The sequence below is a fragment of the Watersipora subatra genome, chromosome 10 (assembly GCF_963576615.1).
Source record: "Watersipora subatra chromosome 10, tzWatSuba1.1, whole genome shotgun sequence".
Lineage (NCBI taxonomy): Eukaryota > Metazoa > Bryozoa > Gymnolaemata > Cheilostomatida > Watersiporidae > Watersipora > Watersipora subatra.
In genome coordinates this window covers 5734753-5759023 of record NC_088717.1, presented here as the reverse complement: position 1 = coordinate 5759023, position 24271 = coordinate 5734753, and the positions used below count along the sequence as shown (strand labels likewise).

General features: G+C 38.1%; 1 protein-coding gene across 1 annotated transcript in view; it reads right to left on the bottom strand.

Moving 5' to 3' along the window:
• Positions 1–23176: 23176 nt before the first annotated feature.
• LOC137406400 (Na(+)/H(+) exchanger beta-like) overlaps positions 23177–24271 on the bottom strand; it is a 58194-nt gene continuing 57099 nt past the window's right edge. The window contains exon 24 of the mRNA XM_068092971.1: positions 23177–24176. Coding sequence (XP_067949072.1) covers positions 23703–24176 — 474 coding nt within the window. The 3' untranslated portion in view covers positions 23177–23702. The remainder of the gene's footprint in view (positions 24177–24271) is intronic.

The window sequence follows — 24271 nt, the reverse complement described above, 5'->3', positions numbered from 1 at the left end:
GTAGGATTCATACAGCGGATGGCCACTCTCCCCTTTGTACCGGGTTGATGTAGGCTGGCGGCCACCATATAACTGCTTCTTACTCCTTCGATTAGCTCTACTGGCTGATAGAATGAGGACGTGAGACGCCCAGAAACTAGGACTTCGGCTCGAGGGAGAAGCGTTGTGGCTCGCATTATCTGAACTCCACTTGTCAGGGGTCGACCCTCTCTGTCAGTGCAAGTCAATTTCTGCCCATTTAACACCAACGTGGGTTGCTGAAAATTCATCTCACAGTGGTGGTCGACCAAGAATGGCATGCCCAGGATGGCATCCTCCTTCAGGGCACACACCACTAGAGATACAGTGACTTGGACACTTCTGACTCTGACTGGGAGAGTGATGAGTCCGTGAAATTGCAGCCGTGTACCATCTGCCATCTGCCCATAGTCTTCTCGAACCTCTAATCGGCTCTTGACATCCTTGGGTAAGCGCTCAAAAACATGCCGTCCCAACAGATTAGACGTGCATCCGGTGTCCACGAGAAACTGGACGGGCTGCCCTCCGATGCGACCTGGCAAGAAATAGCTGCTATTATGTGGCTTCCACAATTCATCTCCATGAGTTCGTCCGGCTTCGCTCATTCTCTGGGGGCCTTTTTTGGAAGGCCGAGATGGCTTTGGCCAAACGTATGTTTCTTCCTTGGTTTCTGAGGGTGGGAGACCTGCACACTCAGGTAAGGGCTGATACTGGTTATGCAAGGGGACCGGTGGCGACCAGGGGGGAGCCTGTGTCGCCTAGTCCGTCGTGGCCATTGCCACTGGTCTTGCATTGGTATAGTAGATCCACAGTCAGCACTTCCCCCTACTGCTGTGGATGGGAACCGTTTCCCGACCTCGTGGCTTGAGGTGGTTGTCTTTGGATAGCTTGAGGGCACCGGCGCTGTACGTGCCCTGTCTGGCTGCAGCCCCAACAGTTAGGTTCCTTTTTCTCTGCTCCTCGTCGCCCCAATCGGTTTCCTTCTTTTAGTCCATCTGTTAGCCCTTTTATAGCCAGTAGGACGTCATTCAGGGTGGCTGATGGGGGATCCAAGTGGATGGGGGCGACTGTAGCAGGAGTAGTCTTCTCCTTCTTCACTGTCATTACTAGGGGTCGAGCACCAGGCTGAGGAAGAGTGGGCTGAATTTGCAGGAACTCATTCCCTGCCTGCACCGCTTCCTCTAAGCTCTGGGCTCTTACTGCCAAAAGATGGCGTTGGAGGTGCGTGTTTCCTAGAGTCAGGGAAAACGCATCCATGGCCATGTTAGCTTGGTAGGAGTCCGGAAGGTCAGCGTATGCTATCTTCACTAAACGCTCCATCTCCGTTGCGTGTTCTTGGAGGCTAGTCTTTGGCTCCCTCTTGAGGTGGAGCCTACTCTTAGCCTCTCTCGGGGAGAGCCCGTACTTTGTGCGTAAGGCCGAGAAGATGGAGGCGGGTAAATCTCCTTGACTGCAACCTCTGGCCCCCTCTTTCAATGTCTCACGCAGGTGGAGGAGAGTGGCCTTCTCATTCCACTCATTAGCTTCTGCAACCTCTTCGAACTGGGAGATGAATAGTTCCACATCTTCACTCCCATCGAATTTCGGTGGCTTGAAGCTAGCCTCCCTCCTATGCATTTGTAAGGCTCTAGTAATAGCCTCTGTCATCTGACCAATCTGGTCGACCTGTTGTAGCTCTGCCTCAGCCAGATGTCTGGTAGCATTCCGTCGGCTGCTTGGCATGGTTACAAAGGTTGTCTTAGAAGTCCGTTTTACAGCAGTCTAATCCCACTGCTGCCACCAGTGTGTTAGTTCCTGCAACCAACACATAGAGGCGACTAGGTCGGCTTACTCTACCGGTCAGCATTCACCCTTCACAGGGGCTGTGTGCTGGTTTTCCGTGACCAACACGCAGAGGCGACTAGGTCGGCTTACTCCACCGGTCAACATTAACCACCTCACACAAGGGATTGCACCAAAGAGGTTTTATACTAGGTCGACAAGGTTGACCGGAGGTCGACGAGGTCGACAGGGTCGACAGGGGTCGACAGTGTGTTTATGAGTCTATCCCCACAGCACAGTCCATAGACCAGGTCTTTGGAGATAGCTATATGCCGGGGTGGTTCTGGTATCGCTTAAGGCAGCAGAAAGAGTATGATTCAATTGCACTGCATGTATTGAACAACTACAAAGGGCCGAGACCCTGCCTTATGTACATGAAATTATGCAAATTAGATGATAAGACCAGCCTCTCTTAGGGGCGACGCTAACAAAAGAAAGAAAGGGAACATAACTCCGGATAGAAAAGGTACAAGAGGGGATGGAAATCTTGTGTTCCACCACAATACACATTACTTACTTTTAATGTTATATCTTAGACATGTCTATAGCCAATAAAAACCTTGTTTATCAAATCATATACCTATCAATACTGTTCCTACCTGTATACACATTACTTACTTTTAAAGGTTGACTTGCAACAAAATTCACATTGCAGTTATTTGGTATCAAAAGATTCACCATGTCTTACTCTGTTGTGTTGTAAGTGCCAAATATGTAGAAATGTGATTACGAGCTCTTAAAAGCTCAAAAACGAAAAACCGCCATAGATGGGAATCTCTTTGTTTCGATGATGTAACCACAAAATTTGGTTATCGTCTTTTCACGTATGTTCTCACGAGAATTGAAAGGCCAATAAAAAGCTCAATATAATCCTTATCGTAGTACTAGTTTATGACAAATACTTCGGGTTTTACCGAAGACCCCGTATCAAATATAGATGCTCGCTACTTTACAGTTTTGTTTCTGCATTATTCAATCGTCAAGTCGTAATCCGATCATGTGACCCAATACTTCGCAAATAATTTTTGCAGGACTTTTCGATTATCACAAGTGACCAACAGGCCCGTCATGATTATCAGACAATGATATGTACTTCTTCGAGCTAAAGCTAAAAAGTTTAACGATTTTTTACTGTAAGTTAAAAGATATCAGTGCTAAAAGTGACAGTATTTACAATGACGATAAAACAGACTCGTAAGAACAATAGACATAGTTTCATTGAATGCGTGAAGTAGCTTTGTGAAAATATGTCGACGAATAAGGTTGCAAGAAAGTGTAAACAGAAACCATCTCTCACAACTTCATCACATTTGAGCTGTTTTGGAAAGGGAATCCAAACTACGGCGGTCTCATGTGGCTGCGATTTTCTGTTCGTTTTTGAGCATTTAAGAGCTTGTAATCACCTTTCCACATATTTTGCACCTATAACTCAACAGAGTAAGACATGGTGAATCTTTTCATATCAAATAATGGTAATGTGAATTTTGTTGCAAGCCAACCTTTAATGTTATATCTTAGACCTATGTTTGTAGCCAATAAGAGCCCTTGTTTAGCATTTGCAGTCAATGAGACACTTTGTTTACGGTTGCAGCCAATAAGAGATATTGTTTAAGATTGCAGCCAATAAGAGACATTGTTTAATGGTCGCGGCCAATAAAAGACATTGTTTAAGTAAAGCATCAAGAGATCAGAAGTTGAAGCTGTTTCATTTCGTCAACAAAAGGTCTGAACCATAGCGTTTCCTGCGATATTTGCTTGAAGTACAAAGATATCAGCATACAAATTGTTATGCTCAACATTCCATAATTTTGCTAAAATCTAAAATAGTGCTTCAACATGTAGATGAAAGTCATCATTGAATTTTTAATACTTTTTTGGTTCTGTTGACATCCTTTCTACTTGTGTGAGGCAAAATTATTAATAACCACAGAAGAATTATAATCTGACCGTCTTGATGCACAGCATTTTCAGCAGAAATAGTTTACTGACAGTAAGTTGAAGAAAGAAAATGGTTCACTGATGTTGGGGGGAGAAAATGTAATATTTTAGCAAGAAAATGATCTGTGATAATAAATGGGGTGTAAAGGTTTTAGTAAATGTGTATGACCAATCTCTCAAGATCGAGCATGATGTGTGCTTAACTTACTACAAGCAGAGGCTGTGAGTGTTTTTTAGTATATTGCTGTACAAACAATGACTTTGTGATTTTGACTGGACATGTCTGAGTCCAGTGGCAAGGGAACTTTAAAAACTGAAGACATGCCCAGTCGCAAAAGCAACTTAAAGTTGGATGTCATTCCTGTTACCAATTACTGACTTTTGAGAATTGAACTTGAATCTGTACTGTTGTTTGCAGGTCAGGCATCTAGACAACTAGGACATGGAATTAAAAACCTAACACATGAAAGCAAGGTATACTATATATATTACAAAACTGGAAAGTGATAAGTTTGTCAATAAAATTGAACCATGAATTAATAGATGACGAATTTGCTGAAACTTATTTAATAATTCAGAATCAGAGAAACAATTTAATAATAGAGAAGAAGAAAAATTATAGTGTAAGTAAAAGAGCGTTATACTTACTAAGGTTGGCAATAGCTGAAAAGAAGAGAAACAAAGCTACAAGCAGAGGGTACTGCACATTCGTCCACTCAATGGATGCCACCGCCAGCTCACATTCCTCCTCTAGTTCATCTCTCTCATCTTCTCTCTCCGTTATATTCTCTAGAGACCCAGTAGCTGCATAAATAGAAATATCACCGTAACAGTAGTCATGTTATGGAAAACTTTTAATCACTGCCTCACCTCTCTTCACAGTTAACCCTGACACTATGTTCAACAATGTAATGGGTTTTAAGCACTACTAGTGACGGCCTTACGTCAAGTAAGGAACTACATACAACTGATATGGTGTAGCCACAAGTAAGGAACTACATACAACTAATATGGTGATATAATGATCAACCAACTGCATGTACTACTTCTGTAATATCATCCACCAGTAAAGAACTACGTACAGCTAATATGGTGATATAATGATCAACCAACTACATGTACAACTTTTGTAGTATCAGCCACAAGTAAGGAACTACATACAACTAATATGGTGATATAATGATCAACCAACTGCATGTATTACTTCTGTAGTATCAGCCACAAGTAAGGAACTACATACAGCTAATATGGTGATATAATAATCAACCAACTGCATGTATTACTTTTGTAGTATCAGCCACCAGTAAAGAACTACGTACAGCTAATATGGTGATATAATGATCAACCAACTGCATGTATTAATTCTGTAGCATCAGCCACAACTAAGAAACTACATACAGCTATTATGGTGATATAATGATCAACCAAGTGCATTTACTACATCTGTAGCATTAGCCACAAGGTAACATCAATACAAACATAAAATAATGCAAAAGATAACACACAAATACATAACATTCCTAGTAAGTAACAAAGGTATGAAGGAACAGAAAATGTATATATTTATATGTATCATTTTTCTCTCGCAGTCACTCAAGGAGACCATTACTGTCTATGGTAGTGTTCCATAAAGCTGAGGCACAAACTTTGAAGTAATTTCTAGCCTTCGCTAGATCAGATTCACTCTCTCAGCACAATGGATAAAGTGTTCAGCCGACAAGAACAAGTCAAGTCAAAAACAATTCAAGTCAAGGCAAGGCAAGAACGAGTCTAAACATGCATTTCCATCTTGTTGCTGCAACTGGCCAATAGATCGGTTTGTTTATTTTCAGCCTCTAAATAAGGAGAGCTCTTGACCCTTTGGGATAGCACAGTGCTTTCACAGATGTTCTATTTGGTTCTGTAAGGGTGTCCAGCTCACCTTCCCCATTTGTATGGAGGTTGACGGTTTACTCACCGTCGGCCCGACCAAGGCCATGGTGGTACCAGACTGCATGTACTCCCGGTAGCAGGTCCTTGTAGTTTGATCACATATCATATTTGTGTTAGTTACTCTCAATATAGCTACTACCTACACTTTGCGTAATATATGTAGATATAACTACTGAATGTCATTTGCACGGTGGGTAGCGACTTCATCTACCTGTATCTCACTTGTTGTCCCCATAATTCTGATAAACAATAATTGTTATTGATAGCTTAGATTTGTTGAGAAACAAAGCTTTTGAGAAAATGAATAATAAGGAAAAATGGTTGAACACAGGCCATATACACCACAACGATATAACACTTGTGAGATTACAGAAGCTTGTTGAGTAGTACTTTAATCTATTTCACAACCTAAACCAGCAAAATATTTTCAACAGCTTTTGCTGCAATATGAAAGAATCATTTTATTTTCTGTGTTAATGACATTGTGCACATGCCACTTGAGACTATGTTTGGAGAGAATCATTCTATAAACCCAACAAGGTAAGTAATAACATAAAGCTAACTCACTGGTAATCCTCGACCCTGATGTAAAATATCCAGGCGTGGTGTTGGAAGATGTGTTGGAGGCGCAAATCGGTGTTACAAAAAAGAGGCAGCAAAAAATGCCAGCTAGCATCCACAATCTACGCATGGTGAGAAGCTTGACATCAACTGGTGCCTAAAAATAATGATCTATTGTACAATAAATTTAATGATGTCATACCAATCAATCTTACGACCACTTTTTCTTATACCAGATCTTTACTTTAGTATTGCTAAGTTTAAATCTCAACAACCATCTAAATTTGCTTCATGCCTCAACAACTATGATCACGTTTTGAGCCTAATTGTGTTTACCACAATGGTTTTTTTAAACAACGCTAAAACGCTTCTAGAAGGAGATTATAAAACAAACAAAAACTTTTATAGCAAAAATCGGTGAAAAATACTTGCTCAGGTAAAGCATTTTGGAATCACTTCCCCTTACACTATTTGTAACCAACGAGTAGCAAAAATCCTCATCTACACAAATGCCTCAGTGTACTTTAAGTTTCGCGTGCTATTTTGAGTTTATCGTTTCACATTGACTAATCGATAAAGTTCATGTAATCCAGTAATAATTCTTTTAACATATTTACAGTCTCCTTTGGCTCCATAAGATACTGCTCGTTTACAACAGTTTAAAGCATCATGATTGTTCAATCCTATTAAATAATAAAGGGAAGAACAATTCCAACTTTAAAGCAAAACATAAGTAAGGTAATGAGAAAGTTAGTGACTCGCTAATACTCTAACTATATGTGGACAAGTATGAACACTCACACTTACTGACACTCTAACTATATGTGGACAAGTACGAACACTCACACTTACTGACACTCTAACTATATGTGGACAAGTATGAACACTCACACTTACTAACACTCTACCTATATGTGGACAAGTACGAACACTCACACTTACTAACACTCTAACTATATGTGGACAAGTATGAACACTCACACTTACTAACACTTTAACTATATGTGGACAAGTATGAACACTCACACTTACTAACACTCTAACTATATGTGGACAAGTATGAACACTCACACTTACTGACACTCTAACTATATGTGGACAAGTACGAACACTCACAGTTACTAACACTCCAACTATATGTGGACAAGTATGAACACGCACACTTACTGACACTCTAACTATATGTGGACAAGTATGAACACTCACGCTTACTGACACTCTAAGTATTATCTACAAATAAAAAATATGGTGATTTTATACAAGTTGAAAAAAACTCTAAAATTGTATATATACGGAAAAATGCAGAACAATCCACCTTAGCAAGCCTTTTCATGCCACTTTGCTTATAATAGATAAAAAATTTTAACATCTGTCAAAACAGAAAAAACACTAAAACACCCGCAGTTTTTACCAATTATAAAAAAACTTATTACTGCAATTGCGCAGAATAAAGTTTTCAAAAATTTAAAATTTGCAGTTTTTAAAATATAGGAAATAACATAACTCAAGCACATTAGGCAGAAGTATATTGAATGCATAAACAGATTTCTGCTTGATCATCTTCTTGATGCCTTTTTCATTGAGCCAAGTTATATTCTTGATTTTGTACCTGGTAGTTCCACGTTCAACACCCTCTTTCCATTACACTCTTCATTTCTCGTCAATTTTTCTCCTTACAACCGCTCGGCTTCTCCTATTGTACTCATTTTTTGATCGCGCCTCATCTCATTACACTTATTGCGAAACTCAGCGTTCTCAGCTCAACCACCTTAAATTTTTCCTTCTGTTTCTTTGTTCATCTCCGCTCTCTTCATAGCATTGAATACGGCTGGTGTCATCGATGTGCTGCACATTTTGCTTCTCAACTTTGTTGACTCTTTATTGCAGATATGCCTGAACACCTCCTCAACCATTCCAGCTTATCTCCAATCTTTTTATGTTTCTACTGCAAACTTTGTAGTAGAGTTTGTCATAGCTTTGGTATGGTAGTCTGCGGTAGCTTCTACTGCAGACTACTGTAACTTTAGAAGACTTGAACTCCTTTATTCTTACCAACTGGCCTCATGCACTCTAATTATGCGTCGACTCTCTACCCCATTTTCACACAAATATTCTTGGTTCTGCACTCCTCTACATATTCATCACACTCTCCACATATTTGGGGTTCTTCATTTTGGTCTCCGTTCTTCTTACATATGATCATGTTATCCCCATAGCGATGCCTGCTTAACCATTTCTATCAGCTTGTCTATCAGCCTGTCCAACAGCCTGACCATCAGCCTGTCCATCAGCCTGTCCATCAGTCTATCCATCAGCCTGTCCATCAGCCTGTCCATCAGCCTGTCCATCAGCCTGTCCATCAACCTTTCCATCAGCCTGTCCATCAGCCTTTCCATCAGCCTGTCCATCAGCCTGTCCATCAGCCTTTCCATCAGCCTGTCCATCAGCCTGTCCATCAGCCTGTCCATCAGCCTGTCCATCAGCATAGCTAACAAGACTTCAAGACTTAGCTTAAAGTAACCTTAGTATTGTCCCATTTTTGTTATCTAAGTATTGTCCATGATGAATGTTGTTCTAGATTTTTAGCCATTTTCCGATTGCATTGTGAGTTATGCTCTCTATGTAAAGGTAAGGAGAGAAAACTTCAAATAAGTCAGCCAGTTTTGTTTCTTTGTTTCACTTCAATATTATTCCTCTATGAGACATGTTGTCAATAAAATGTTGTCAACATGTTGTCAATGTTGTCAACATTTTATTGACAACATGTCTCATGTCAATGTTCTTTTTCCGCCAAGTTTGTTTCTTCAAATATTTCACTTCATTGTTGTTTTTCCATGTCGTCAATAAAATTACTCATCTCATAATTGCAAAATTTCAACAATTCTTACCTTGAAGGACTCAGTCACTCTTAATGTAGACTGAACTAATCACAAGTCTATCATATATATATACTCTGATACTCTAATGTACCTCTTCAGCAATTTCTACTGCCTTAAATAAGTCATAATATTTATTATCTTATGACTGTTTTGCATTTCATCTATAAACAAACAATGCAACTCACCCAGTTCTTTCCATTCATCTCAAAGCAAATATTGATTATTTTCTCAGCAAATATTGCCCATTTTTGACTTCCTCCAAACACAATTTTAAACTGTTGTTCATAAATGATGCAGCTCTTGATAACAGACATATCTATAGCATAGGGCAGATTATAGCAGGGCAGCGAGTTCAAAGTATGAGTAATTTATTTACAAACAAATTTCAGCCATCTTTTACCATTGTTAGTAATTTTCTTCTTGTGCTAGTTTACGACTCAGCAGATAAGGGATCTAGATGGGTTTTGCCTTTTGCTTTCACGTTTATCTCTAAGGAAAAATTCATTAGTTATTTTTGTGCCTAAAAGATATTCGTACCTTTTCAACAGATTTAGATTGTATTTGATTGTATACAAGAATTGAGAATTGCTATGAATTATTATTTCAAGAATTATGTAATGACCTTCATATGACCTTAATAAAAGTGTGCAACGTATTTACAAACCAAATATAGCAAAAACAAAAAACTGAGAAAATTACAAAAAACCTACATGATCAAAAGGAGACAACCACAGCAAAACAAAAAGTGAGTTTTTGAGTAATATTTAAAAGAATATTGCTTGGTTTTAGGTAAAAAAATTTTCTTTCGATTCAAGACCATATCTAAGTGAATAGATGACAATATGGTAGTCAATTTAAACAGAGCTTTGGGCCTACGGGTAAAGATTTCCATTTAATATGAATATGAGGAAAAAAATGTACAGAGCATACTAAATTCTTTAATGTCATTAATTAACTCATATAATGCCAATCGCCTAACACGGTGCAGTATTATATATTGGATAACAAACATTTTGAAAAATGAACTGGTTGTAGACAAAAATACCAATGAACATGCTGTTGTAATGAACACTGGAGATTGAGCCAGTGAGATGATGCCTGGCACACTACCAATCAAATGAGCTTACAAAAGGTAAATGAACAACATAGAGCCATGCCAGGTGACATGCTTTGGTTTGTTTTTTATCGTAATAGCAAAGTATCGCTGTTCTTACAATTTCTTTCACCTTTTGAAAACTCGATCATCTTGTTGCGATTACCAACTAAAATAGCGCGCAGCTGTTGATAAAATTGACTTACAAACAAAAGAACCCATCTTGTTTTCTGTAATATGGGCAGTCCGCTAGTCATACACTCAATTTAATTAACAAGATAGTCTGCTCATTCAAAAGTTGAAGAAATATTTTCGTAAATACACACTCAATGAAGCATGTACTTTTGAGCTTTTTTGTGAAACAGATATGAAATAAAAGGATTTAGAAGGAGCCATTACCTACAGCACTGGATCCAAAAGATTTAGAAGGTGAAAGGTGGTTGGAATGTATAAAGCCTTAACAAATGAAAGACGGCGTCTGCGCCACTTTAACTCAGCGACGGAAAAATTCCTTGTGATAAGCAGGCATTCTAATGCGAGTTTTCCATCAACATAGCCGATAAGAAGTAAATTTTAACATGTAGATATGAGAATCTAACTGTGATAAGTCGGTATTAGGGTAGCTTAGACTTTGATGCCATATCTACAACTTTGTGTTAATTATTTCGCCTTCAACATTACGCTTTCAAGTAGCATATCAATCATAAAAATTGGTCTGTTGGTAATAGCTCATGCAGTGATTTTTCAACACAATATTAGCATATTTTTGCCTGCTTTAGTAGAAGGACCATACTTTCAGTGTGTGTAGGTCATTACATGTGTTCAAGCGCAGAGACGGGTCTGTGTTGTTTGATGTCCGAAACTGAATGTAAAAGAATATTTTGAATGAGGCATGCGATGAGTTGTCATTCAATCTGACACGTGTCTGTAGAAGTTATCTTCATCCTGTTTTAGTACTATCACCACAGCGATAAGAACACCATTTACAATTCATGAACGAGTCCAATTAAACATTTTTAGCGTACCCGTTTAGTTAACATAGCTTAAAAACATTAAAATACTCATAAAGATCTCAAGCTATAACCCTGATCTGTGTGACTCTGTTATCATGCTCTTTTATATAATAAAATCAGGAGAACTATCACTGTGGTTCTCTGAAAATTGCGAAAAATAAGCTTTTTGAGTTCTGAACGCTTGTCAAGTATCACCATGTGTCGAAAATCCAGAAGCACCCTTATTTGAAAATATATTCACACAATGTACACATAATGACAAGAGAGTATAGTCACACAATATACCCATAATGACAAGAGAGTACAGTCACACAATATACACATGATAACATGAGAGTACAGTCACACAATATACACATAATAACATGAGAGTACAGTCACACAATATACCCACAATAACAAAAGAGTACAGCCACACAATATACACATAATGAAAAGAGCTTACAGCCACACAACATCCAAATAATGACAAGAGAATACAGCCACATGTTATAAATATAATGACAAGAGAATACAGTCACATGATATAAACTATAAATTATTTTTATATTGTATAAACATAATGACAAAATATTTGACATGTTTGATTTGCCCACGTGGCACCGGGTGTGGAGAAGTAGAGCGACCATTGTTTTCTGTCAACAAAGCTGATAAGGACTGTGTATCTTTTAATTGACGTGTAGCGCTGATAAGCCTGCCAAGTGCGCATTGGTGAGAAGTTATGATTTAGCCAAGGTTACCAAATCTGAGTTTAGTATTATGAAAATCCTATACCCGTATTGTTTTATGGTATTTTTGTTTGCTTGATTAAAGTATTTAGCTGTATTTGTGAAGATGCGGTGCAAACCACAAAAAAACTTATGGCAGGCTGTTTTGTTAAACACTCCCTAAAAGTCACACCATTTGTTGAAAAAGCGAAAGTATATCAAATGGCTATAGAAATACACATGATCTCTACTTACGAAGAATATTACTAGATTACTAAGATTAGGACTACTAAATAATGCTTTTTACTATAGTATATATATACATATATATATATATACATATATATATATACTTGTATATATATATACTTGTATATATATATATATATATATATATATATATATATATATATATATATATATATATATATATATATAACATGGCACTGGAGTCGATCTCAACTGGATCAATCAGTGAGACTAATGCCTTAATCTACAGTACAGCAACCGTCATCTTGGAGGAGATGGATATTAAGCCAGTGCCAACAAGGCTTCAAGCCATTCCATCCTGGCAGCTAAGGCTACAAAATAAGATCAAGGACTTGCGCAAGAAAGTTAGTAGGCTCAGTGAGAGATCTAACCACAGTTTGGAGCGTCCAAAAAGGGAAGCCACAATAGAAGCTCTAGAATCTGCCAAACAGCAGCTAGTAGCACTCTCGGCACGACTAAAGCGGTACACCAAAGAGCGGGATAACAAGAGAATGAACAAACTGTTCATCAATAATCCATCTAGAGTGTATTCCCAGTTCAGAGGTGAACTGCAGAGGCCAATGTCTGAGCCTCCTCGATCTAGCACTTCAAAGTTCTGGAAGGACATCTGGGAGAAAGAGACTACTCATAACACCACTGTAAATTGGGTGAAGAGGCTTAAAGAGAGCCATCAACACACTGTGGCCCAGCAAGGACTCACCATCAGCAAAGAGGACATCAAGTGCAGAGTGCAGCGTATGAAGAACTGGGCAGCACCTGGCCATGAAATGATTCAAGCCTTCTGGTTAAAGAAATTGACATCACTTCACACTAGAATGGTTAAGCAGATGGAATGCCTAATAGAACAAGGTGACCATCCAGAATGGCTGACCAAAGGACGAACTGTATTTCTGATAAAAGATCGAAAGCAGGGGCCGATTCCCAAAACTATTAACCAATAACGTGCTTGCCCACTACTTGGAAATTGCTCTCAGGAATAGTTGCAGACAAACTGGAAGAGCACATGAGTCACTATATGACCAGTGCTCAGAAAGGAATTGGGCGCAACACCCGAGGAGCTAAACATCAGTTACTGGTGGATCGGACGGTCTGTCAAGACAGCAGGAGAAGGCAAACCAATCTTGCCATGACTTGGATTGACTACAAAAAGGCCTATGACTCAATTCCCCATAGTTGGATACTTGAGTGCCTCAGTATGTACAATGTTCACCCTGCTCTTGTGGCATTCATCAAGATGTCAATGACCAAATGGAAGACGGAACTGGAGGCTAATGGCAAAAAGCTGGCAAGTGTACAAATTAAGCGAGGCATCTATCAAGGTGACTCCTTATCACCGCTGCTCTTCTGCATATGCCTAAACCCACTAAGCAATATGCTGGAGGAGACTCAATATGGGTACCAGTTTAAGAGTGGCACCAAGATAAACCACCTCTTCTACATGGATGACATCAAGCTGTACGCTAACAAAGAAAGGGACATTGATTCGCTAATACACCTCACTCAGATATACAGCAAGGACATCGGAATGACTTTCGGTATTGAGAAATGGGGAAGGCTAATTCTTAAGAAAGACCATTCTATGCTCACAGATGGCCTAAGAATGCCAAATGGTACCATCAAAGATATAGAAGAAGGGTACAAGTACTTGGGAATTATGCAAAGCAATATCAACCACGAAGCCGAGGTACGTCACAAAGCCATTACCGAATACAAGAAACGCCTTCGGCAGGTCTTACGGAGCCAGCTCAATGCCAAGAACCAAGTCATGGCAATAAATACCTACGCACTGCCAGTAATAAGATATCCAGCAGGCATAATAAAGTGGACTGAGGAAGCCATCAAAGAAACAGATATAGCAACTCGTAAACTGCTGACCATGCATGGAGCACTCCACCCAAAATCTGACACTACTAGATTGTATCTTGATAGGAAAGATGGCGGTAGGGGACTCAAAAGTGTACAGCAGACAGTGAAAGAGGAGGAGCAAAGCATCAAAGCATATGCAGCCTCCATGGCCATCTCAGATAAGTTGCTAGCTGAATTTCAATCGGCTGCTCTTACAGCGGACCTATGCCCTGATGATGAGGAAATTGACTGGCACATGAAACCTCTTCATGGTGCTTACCACCGACAAATATCTAAGGTTGGCGATCTTCACCAGACATATATGTGGCTGAACAAAGGAAACCTAACGGCCAATACAGAGTCGCTAATCATGGCAGCCCAGGAGCAAGTGCTCCCAACAAGGCAACTCCAAACGAAAATCTATCACACTAGAGACGATCCTAGATGCAGACTGTGCAAAGATACACCTGAGACCATCCAACACATCATCAGTGGATGCAAGCAGCTAGCAGGGAACGCATACACTGAGCGGCATAATCATGTCGCAGGTGTTGTGTATAGAAGTCTATGTGATGAGTATGGCCTTAATAAACCACAACACTGGCGGGAAGCTCCTGGTAAGGTAAATGAAAATGACCGCGCTAAGATCCTCTGGGACTTCTACATCCAAACTGACAAGCATGTCCTAGCAAACCAACCAGATATAGTGGTGGTAGACAAAGAGAACAAGAGGGCTACTATAATAGATATAGCAGTACCAAATGACTACAATATAGCCAGCAAAGAAAAAGAAAAGGTAAAAAAATATCTCCCTCTTGGAGAAGAAATTGAAAAATGCTGCAATGTAAGAACAACTGTAATCCCAGTAGTCATTGGGGCACTGGGTGCAATAACACCGGCGCATAAAATGTGGCTTGCCCAAATACCAACAACAATCAACTCAGGTGAGTTGCAGAAAAGTGCGCTATTGGGAACAGCTAAGATCTTGAGGCGAGTACTCAAACTCCCAGGTCTCTGGTAGGAGACCCGAGTTAGAGCAGAATTTACCACCCATACGGGGTATCCGGGGTGAGGAAACAATTTTATATATATATATATATAGCCCGTGTAAAAGCCATTTAAGCAGGTATGAACTTGCAGGTTGGCAATCAACAGACTCTGACAGCAAGGCATTCATCGCAAATGTCTGCTTGGATAATAATTTGAACAGCAACCTTCGGACTGTACACAACAGCCAACATCCATAAACACACTCAGGGGAAAGAAAGGTGTAAGAATTTTACAAATCTTATGCTGTATTGACTTTTATATCTATTTTATGCTGAAATCTATATCATCTTTACTGTCACAGTCTGGCCATTCATATATAGCACCTGCAAAGTCTGCCAAATATGCATTTGTGCTGCTGCATCGTTGATAGTTTATGTATGCATATATAACGAGACATCTAAATATTATTGGATGTTTTCATATTTCTAGAGATATCGAAAATGGAAGACTTTAAAAGTGATATTCTAAGCGAGTTTGATAGCAACAAAATTCTTAATTATGTAATATTAAGTTTTACTGACTTATGAACAATCGCCAGAATTCTACAGCTAAATCTTGATATATGACCGCCCTCTGCAGTTGAATTGGTTCAATGGTTGATATGGTTCAATAGTTGACATACAACGTTCGACATACAAAGCAACTTCGAAAATACACAAGTTCAAATCTCTCACAACCTTAAATATTTGTAAGCAAAATTGATAAACTTGCGAAAAATTAAAAATAAAATGTAAAAACGTATAAACTAAGTTAATACAAACTAATCTAGTGCGCATTAAAATAGCTCAAACTCTGTATTTTTATTGTTTCTATTCTATTATTTGTATTTCACTAACTCTATGACATCACTTCTGTTTACTCGTCTCTAACAATAAAAACCATTTTAACTGAGGTATTAATTCTGTTTTAAATTTAACTTGGATGTTTAGATTTAGTTTTTCATGTACTTTTATGTAACATAACATGCATTTATCAAATTTATTGAACACCAGAACGCTGATAGTTCTGTGCGCTGCAAGAGATAATTGTGTGTAATAACTATGTACACAATTATTACGTGAGGTTACAAGGTGGTCCAGTGGTGCAATTGGTAGTGTGTTTAGTTGCTAAGTGTGATATTAGATGTTGAATTCCTGTGTGATGCATTTTTGCTTCCTAAGTTCTTAGCGTGACATTCGACAGACGGTTGGATGGGCGGACATGGCGCTTGATATCATACAGATTAACCCTTTTGGGCTTTCTTAAAATGCTTCAACTTTGCTTTTGGCCCACTTCACTTTCTTTAAGGCTAGTAAATAACAAAGAATGCATTTATCCCGCACAATTAAAAAAAATTACCTCAACAAAAAGAAAGAGTGAATGATTTATAACAACAAAATTGAAAAAGTAAAGAATTTTCGGAGGAATTGCCCTAGTTGATGGTAAGGCAAAGCAATATCCATTGAAAAAGGAGTACAAATAGAGTGGATGTAAAGGAAAAAGAGCTAGTTTGCAGCTCCAAACTATTAGAATATACTGATAACTAGCTAATAATGGTTTGGATACATAAAGATTGTAAACAAAGACAAGTTGAACAATTATATTTTCTGTTTCATATGAACAAAAACATCCTATAAATCAAGCTAGTACAATTGTACAACCATGTCAAGTATTCATTACCTACTCACCACACACCAGCACTGTATAGAGCAGCAAACAGTAATAGTGAACTGTAATAGCTTTGAAAATGAAATAGCAAGGTGATAAGATATCTTAGAAACCTGCTCTCTCGTGTGTGCAATAGCGAAATTGCCGGTCTGCGATAGAGACCAAGCCTGATTTCCGTTCCTTGTGTACCAATCAAATTAAACTAAACAACCACACCCTCATATTCACAATAAACTTTCCCAAACCTCAGACTTATGCGGGTTAAAAGAACCGTGAGAAATTATAAAACACTTTGTAATCAATTTTTATTATTTTATTGCAATAGCAACGGTGATATCATGTTTTGACAACTCTCCTTACAATGACATTATACATGTAAGCGCTGCTAGGCAGCAAATCGAAAACACAATTAAGCGGCTGTAAAGATAAAGACCTTTTCTATTGAACAAAAACATACCTAACTGTCAGATGAAACATTTGGCTATCGGCTCTACCTTTAGTTATTTATTTTATCTAGAAAAAACATTAATAGATTGAATATTTCTTAAAATAATTCTTTTTGTACTAAAAAATAGAACAGTGTAGTGTCTTTGACCAAAAAAGTTTTTACCTACGCCAGAAATAAATTTGTCTTGATAAAAGTATAAAGGAGATTAGCTCTACACTAATATTTACATGCTGCAAACTCTTCAGGTGTTTTTGTTGAAACAAGATCTTTGGAGTTGTCTGAACCATAACTAGTGGTAAGATTTGTACCTAAGCTAATTTATAACTAAAATAATAACTAGGTTAATTAATAAAGTTAATTCTAAGATATTCTAATAAATTCACTGATGATATACAAGGATCACAAATTAAATCCAATTGTTTCACATGCACTAGTGTCTTAGGCTGAGGAACTTTATCATAGAGCTAACATATTTCTGGAGCATAGATAGCTAATTCTACGTGATAGTACCCTGGAAATCTAGTATGCTGCGAGAGATTGTCAGGCGTAATAACTGTACGTACAATTATTCTGAAATGCTGGTTGGGTGGTTGGCTGGTGCAGTTGTTGGTTTAAGAAGCTGAATGTCATAAGTTCAAACCTTGTGCGATGCAACCTTTTATCCCAACTTCTAGCCATGGCTGCTGACAATACTGACAAAGTGACCTTGATCTATGCCAAGGCCTAAAGGAAGAGCGGGGCTATGTGGAGCAAAAGGAAGGCCAAAGAGATGCAATAGCTCGACTTAACATTCTGAGCAAACAGTTACTAATATCAGCCCTGATAGGAACAGTGATGGCAAACAATCAACCTTTACAAGTCTACAGGCAATTAGGTTGATTATCCTCAAAGTTGACCATTTAATTATGTATCGCAACCTGCTATCTCCTGATTTTTACCATAGATAATGCTAAGCAAACATCCTGTACGAGGAACAAGGTCATCTCTCTTGCATTTAAATCAGTTAATTTTTGTAAATAATTATAGCAAAGTAAAATTTAGATAAAAACTTACGAAAATTTAGAAATAGTTGAAATATCTAAAAAATTGAAAATAAAAACTTGCTATTCTATTGCTATAAATAGTAAAATGAACCACAAAGTATCCTACAAACTCAATTCTCTATCTCTAAAGCCTTAGCTATCTAATGAATATGGTAGTAACGATTGATTATAGCAAATATCTGCCTATTGACCAGACCAGTTATATATAATCGTCTCAATATCATGCCAAATATACACAGATGTGTATCAAAAAATACCAAATTCTCTATGATCGTTTAAGCTGTTAGGTTTAATTTTAAAGTTTAAGATGACAGCTGTTATGTCAGATCTATACGATTTTTGGCTGGAGCTAAATTGTGACTTGATATAACTCTCGAACAAAACATCGTACAGATTTTCTAAATAATTGACACAGATAAGTGCAGTGCAAGATGATGATTTTGTAGACGTCCTGTAGTCAGAGCAGAAATGACCTTATTTAAAATTCACTGAATGTGGTCAAAAGTCTTCCATTACAATGGAGCAATATTGTGGTAGAAGGCAGCAGGTTCTTGTGTTCGGTAACGACGCTCAGGTCAGCTCGATTTGGGCCAAACGGCCAAACTTCCAAGAGGACGACCAAAATGCTCAGTATAGGGTGGAGCAAAGCTGGTGTATAAGGAGACTCGCTTGAGAAAGAAGAGAGAGCACTCTTGTGCCTTGCTTATATACATGTATGTGTACAGCTGTATTTTATTATATTTGCAAATGTACATATATTGATTCTGAACATGAACTTGTTTTGTGTCGAGATCTGATGTGATGCACCATAAACAGGTCTTTCCAGCTTCCTTTACAATATCCATCAAACTGTCACGTTTCTTGTAAAGCATGGTTGACTGTCAGATTCTATATCAAGTTTACAGTTTATAGCAAGTCTTGGATGTTCTATGAAATCGTTATGACAGATATGAGATTAATGTTGACTCTGCGGCCATCAACCTTTGTATTTTAGAGTTGCCACAAAGAAAATCCTTTGACCAAACTATCGCTTTGGCTCTTGACAAAAGTCAAATAGTAAATGATACGGCATAATTAAATCTGTGTCTGTCTGTAACTGCGCTAAAAAGATTGCCTTGCACGGGAATTGAACTCAGACCCTCAGAATACTAACCACTACACTACTCGGCCATCTTGCCACGACACAAATTAATTATGAACATACTGATTACTCATTAAAATATCTCACGGTGCACGGGACTGTCAAGTGTAGTAGTAAGATATGGTAGATATTGGATACGATTAATAGACCATGTTAGGTATGCACAGATCGAGGATCACAGTGTGTTGTAGACCAACAGAATGTTACTTTAGTAATTTTCTTGCAAGCATGAACTCACCCATTGTCATTTTACCTACACCAATCAAATTTCTAAATGACTTCTATTGCTGTTTAATCCAAATGGCATATAAAATGGCAGCATAGTGCTGTAGAAAGTCCTGCTGCCTTAGAAGACTCTTTAGTTTGTTATCTGAGCACGAAAGAGATTACTAGAATGTTATACAGCTTTTATAACTGTATTGTTTTTAGAAAGTAAATTAGAGCCAATCAAGGAACAGTACAAACATTATCATTGCACTAGATATCGTGATATTGATACTGTTTGTCTTCTGACCTCTTAAATATTACTATTCATTTCATATTTTGTCAACACTCTGTATTTTAAAGTTCACTGACAACCACCTAGCGGCTTATTCAACACGACCAATACATGTCAGATCTTAGCTCAATACATATCTAGAGAAACAAGTTAACTGTTCCTGTAGGTGTGTACCGAATGCATTACCGATGACCATTAGAAGTTGGTGACAGGGTGCATTACTAGCTATAGAGTTATATGAGCCTAGACAGTTGATATGTTTTTTCTGCAGCAAAACCCCTGCCTTTAAAAAAAGTTTCATTATTATAATATTTCACTATATTTTCTTCAATTTGCTTCCCATCTCAACTTTTTATGTAATTTTATATAGTATTAAAACAGATGTGCCATATATAAATATTTGTAAACATTTAAATTATACGTAAGAATCTAATTGAATAAATTAATAAGTAATAAAAGAGATTTATATTATCAAATCTTCACTCATTGCATTAAAAACAGGCAAAAGAATAGATAGTCTTATTGATACGAGAGGCAGACAGTGCATAGGTGGGGGTGGTGATACAGGAGACAGTACATAAATAAAGATTTGTGATAGAGATATTTAGGCTAACATAGACATCATGAACTTTCGATTACCATTAATTTCTTATATAACTTATTGTTAACATGTACTAGATAAAAAAGGACTGTTCGATTTTTGTCCTGGTAGAAAAGTTTGACAGTCATAAAAAACCCAGAAAACTAGAATGTTTTCTTGATATGATACTAGTAGCGAAAAATAAAATAAAGTAAATGTATTTATGAGTTAATTAGAGCAGCACAAGATCCACTAAAAGTAGCTTTGAATTACCTGTAGTTGTAGATACATAATACAGCTGTATATGCTGTAAGAAGCATAAAAGGAAAAAGCTCATGACAGACTAAAGTATTTTCCAGATAATTGTAAGTCACACATCGATGAACAACTTGATATGACAATGTCAACGCTGCATCTATACAAATGCTCGTGCAATGTAATGCAACATCGAATGTGGTAAACACAGGCAGCCTTTAAAGTTAGTAGAAGGCACCTTGCTTCTTCTCTGTTGAACAACTTAGTTATCAAACACAATCCTTTTATGAGAACATTTGAGTAAGGTTGGCTCTGCTATCATTGATCAGCATGCGCTGGATCTCTCTTCCGAGTACATAGTTGCATTGATGTAGAATTTACTATGACAAGGTTTAACAAGATCATTTTCTGCCAAAGGCTACCAGAGTTATCAATCATTTCTCAGATGTATTCAACTATTGTACTCCTGCAAATGAGATTTTCCCCCTTACTATTGGATGTAGCGCATTACATGTATTATCATCTGAATTGGGAGTTGTCTCCAGTTGCGACAAGTACAGATAACTTTTCTATCCAGTGAAGCTTGCACTTTTACACATATCGTGACTACTTATGCTTAGTTGACTGCAGAGAAGTATTCACTCCTTTTACAACCTGCTGGTATAAAGCTGGGAACAAATGTAAGAAAACAAATTAAATCACCATGTTTTGGCGATAAGCCAGATACACTCTGTAAACAAGCTCAAATCTCAATGGCTATTGAATAGCATTTTGATAGGTTTAATGTTGATGTGAAATTGTTCTTATTGCTATGCTTATTGCTGGTTCACTCATAACAATATGATTGGTCAGTAATGCATCGTATAGAACAATGATTGGGTAGTAATAAGCAGTGGAGCAACATGATTGGGTAGTGATGCACAGTGAAAGAATATGATTGGGTAGTTATACACAGTTGAGGAATATGATTGGGCAATAATGCAAGTGGTGAAATAGGATTTGTATATAATCTTAAAAAACAGCAACAGAGCTGAATAAAATTTCAAAAAAAGAGCAATGCAAGAAATTACCATGGCTGTATCGGTTGGAATAATATATTTTTTACATTATTTGTTTTTCAATTTTGTTTTATAGTGAAAGCTGTAATGTCATTGTTATTACATAGCTTTATTTAAAATAGTACATTATCATCTTGCATTGAGCAAAAGGTGAGTATTTATACAAGCAGACAAAATCTTATAAACATACGAGGTCTGTTAATTAAGTGATGAGACAAGTCAGATAGCATTAGAATGGGGAATTCCCCGGGGACTCCCCTGCTATACTACTATGGTGCAGGTGCTTATCTATCAGCGGTGCAATTAGGAAACTCATAGGTGTAACAGGTGGGCTCTGAGAGCAGTTATTTGTAAGGGACATTTGCTACATGCTTTCCGAAAATGAGCGACAGCAGAGTTGAGCAACGCTGTGTAATTAAGTTTTGTGTCAAACTTCAACACAGTGCCACAGAAACCTACTCAAAGATTCAACAAGCTTATGGAGACACAGCTGTCAAGAGCACAGGTTTTTAGGTGGTTCAAGGCATTTTCTGAAGGCAGGGACTCTGTCGAAGATGACACTCGGCCAGGGAGGCCATCATCCGTTCACAATGATGCAAATGTTGAGCAAATCAGAGAATTAGTTCGTTCAGACCGCCGTTTAACTGTCAGGATGATTGCTGAACAGTTGCAGTTAAATCCTGTGACTGTCCATCTAATTTTAACTGTTGATCTGGAAATGAAGAAGATTTCGGCAAAGTTTGTTCCTAAGAATCTGACTTTCGAACAGAAAGAGAACAGACGAGCCATTTGCTCTGATCTTCTAGAGAGAATTGACACTGACCCAATTTTTTTCTCCAATGTTGTTACTGGGGATGAATCATGGATTTTTGAGTATGATCCTGAAACAAAATGTCAAAGTCTCGAATGGCACACTTCAGCCTCACCTCGACCCAAAAAAGCAAGAATGAGCAAATCAAGAGTGAAGACCATGCTCATCTGCTTCTTTGACAGCAAAGGTATCATCCATAAAGAGTTTGTACCTGAAGGACAAACTGTCAATGCCCTATTCTACCAAACAGTCCTGGAAAGGTTACAAAAACGAGTTGCTCGTGCAAGGCCAGCCATCAAGGACAACTAGATGTTGCATCATGACAATGCGCCTTCCCACACCGCACTCTCTGTAAGAGAATTCTTGGCTCAGAAAAGGATACCAGTTGTACCACATCCTCCATACTCTCCAGATTTAAGTCCCTGTGATTTTTTTCTATTCCCCAAAGTCAAGGAACACCTCAAGGGACAGAATTTTGGTGACTTGAACACCATTAAGGCAGCTGTGAAGGAGCAACTAAAGGCGCTGACGGTTTCTGAGTTCCAGCACTGCTATGAGGAGTGGAAACTCCGATTCATGCGATGTGTGGCTAGCCAAGGCAACTACTTTGAAGGGGATAGAGTCAAATTGTGAATAAATTGTAAATATTTGGCACTGCAATAAAAGTCTCATTACTTAATTAACAGACCTCGTAAAGCAGCATGTTCGATAGATATCATGGCTTTGAAAGTTGTTAGAGAAATCTGACATAATCATATATTTAGAGTAAGAGATTTATAAGTCACTCTAAATGTGGAGTGATCAGCAAATGCAGCAAAACTTTTATATGAATACACCGAGTATAAGTGACTAATTTTGAAGTTGATTTACTAGTTGCAGCAAATAACTAAATGCATCCGGTTAAAGATGACTAGAGAACTCTTGCGTCCACTGAGCTGAAATTCAGAATTTACAGCAAAACAAGAGATATATGTAAAAACATGGTATTAGTGAAATAAATAAAAACTTCAGATTCTGAATTTTGGCTTCTCCTGCTGAAAGTAAAAAGCAAGGTCTTCAAGAGGATTATAATTGAGCTAAGATGATTTGAGTCCTAATCTTTTGGAGATGAGCTGAGCAGATGATCAGTTTCAGCTTGATCTTTATTACTCTCTGCTTCAGCTGCTTCTGGTTGGTTATTAATCGCCGCTCCTCTCTTCGATAATGATTCTTCACTGTCTTTCTCCGATAGCTCCACCACAGGTAAGAGTTGATCTGTAGCTTCCTGGCTGCTCGTAGCTAACGGTAGACCCTCACCTCGCTCGATATCCTCAAGGCAACCTCCCATAGCCTGAGGCCCATCATTGGTAGATGCTTTAGGATAGAGAGCGAGTTCGATCTCCTCTGGTCCGCTGTAGAACACACTATCATTGCTTAAACGATTGTGCTGATTGCGGTTGGCACCATCCATTTGGTCTGAATTTTTCCTTTCTAGCGAGATACGATTATTCCTAGATCTAGTCATGCTATCGTCCTCTTCTGACCGAATAACTCGCCGAGTCGTGAGTCGTGATTGCCGTTCTATGCCCTAAAAATCACACAGAACAATTATAGCAGCCAACCATGCTACAAATAAAGTTCTACAATGCCAAATTTAATTTTTCCAAGTATGATTTGTTGGCT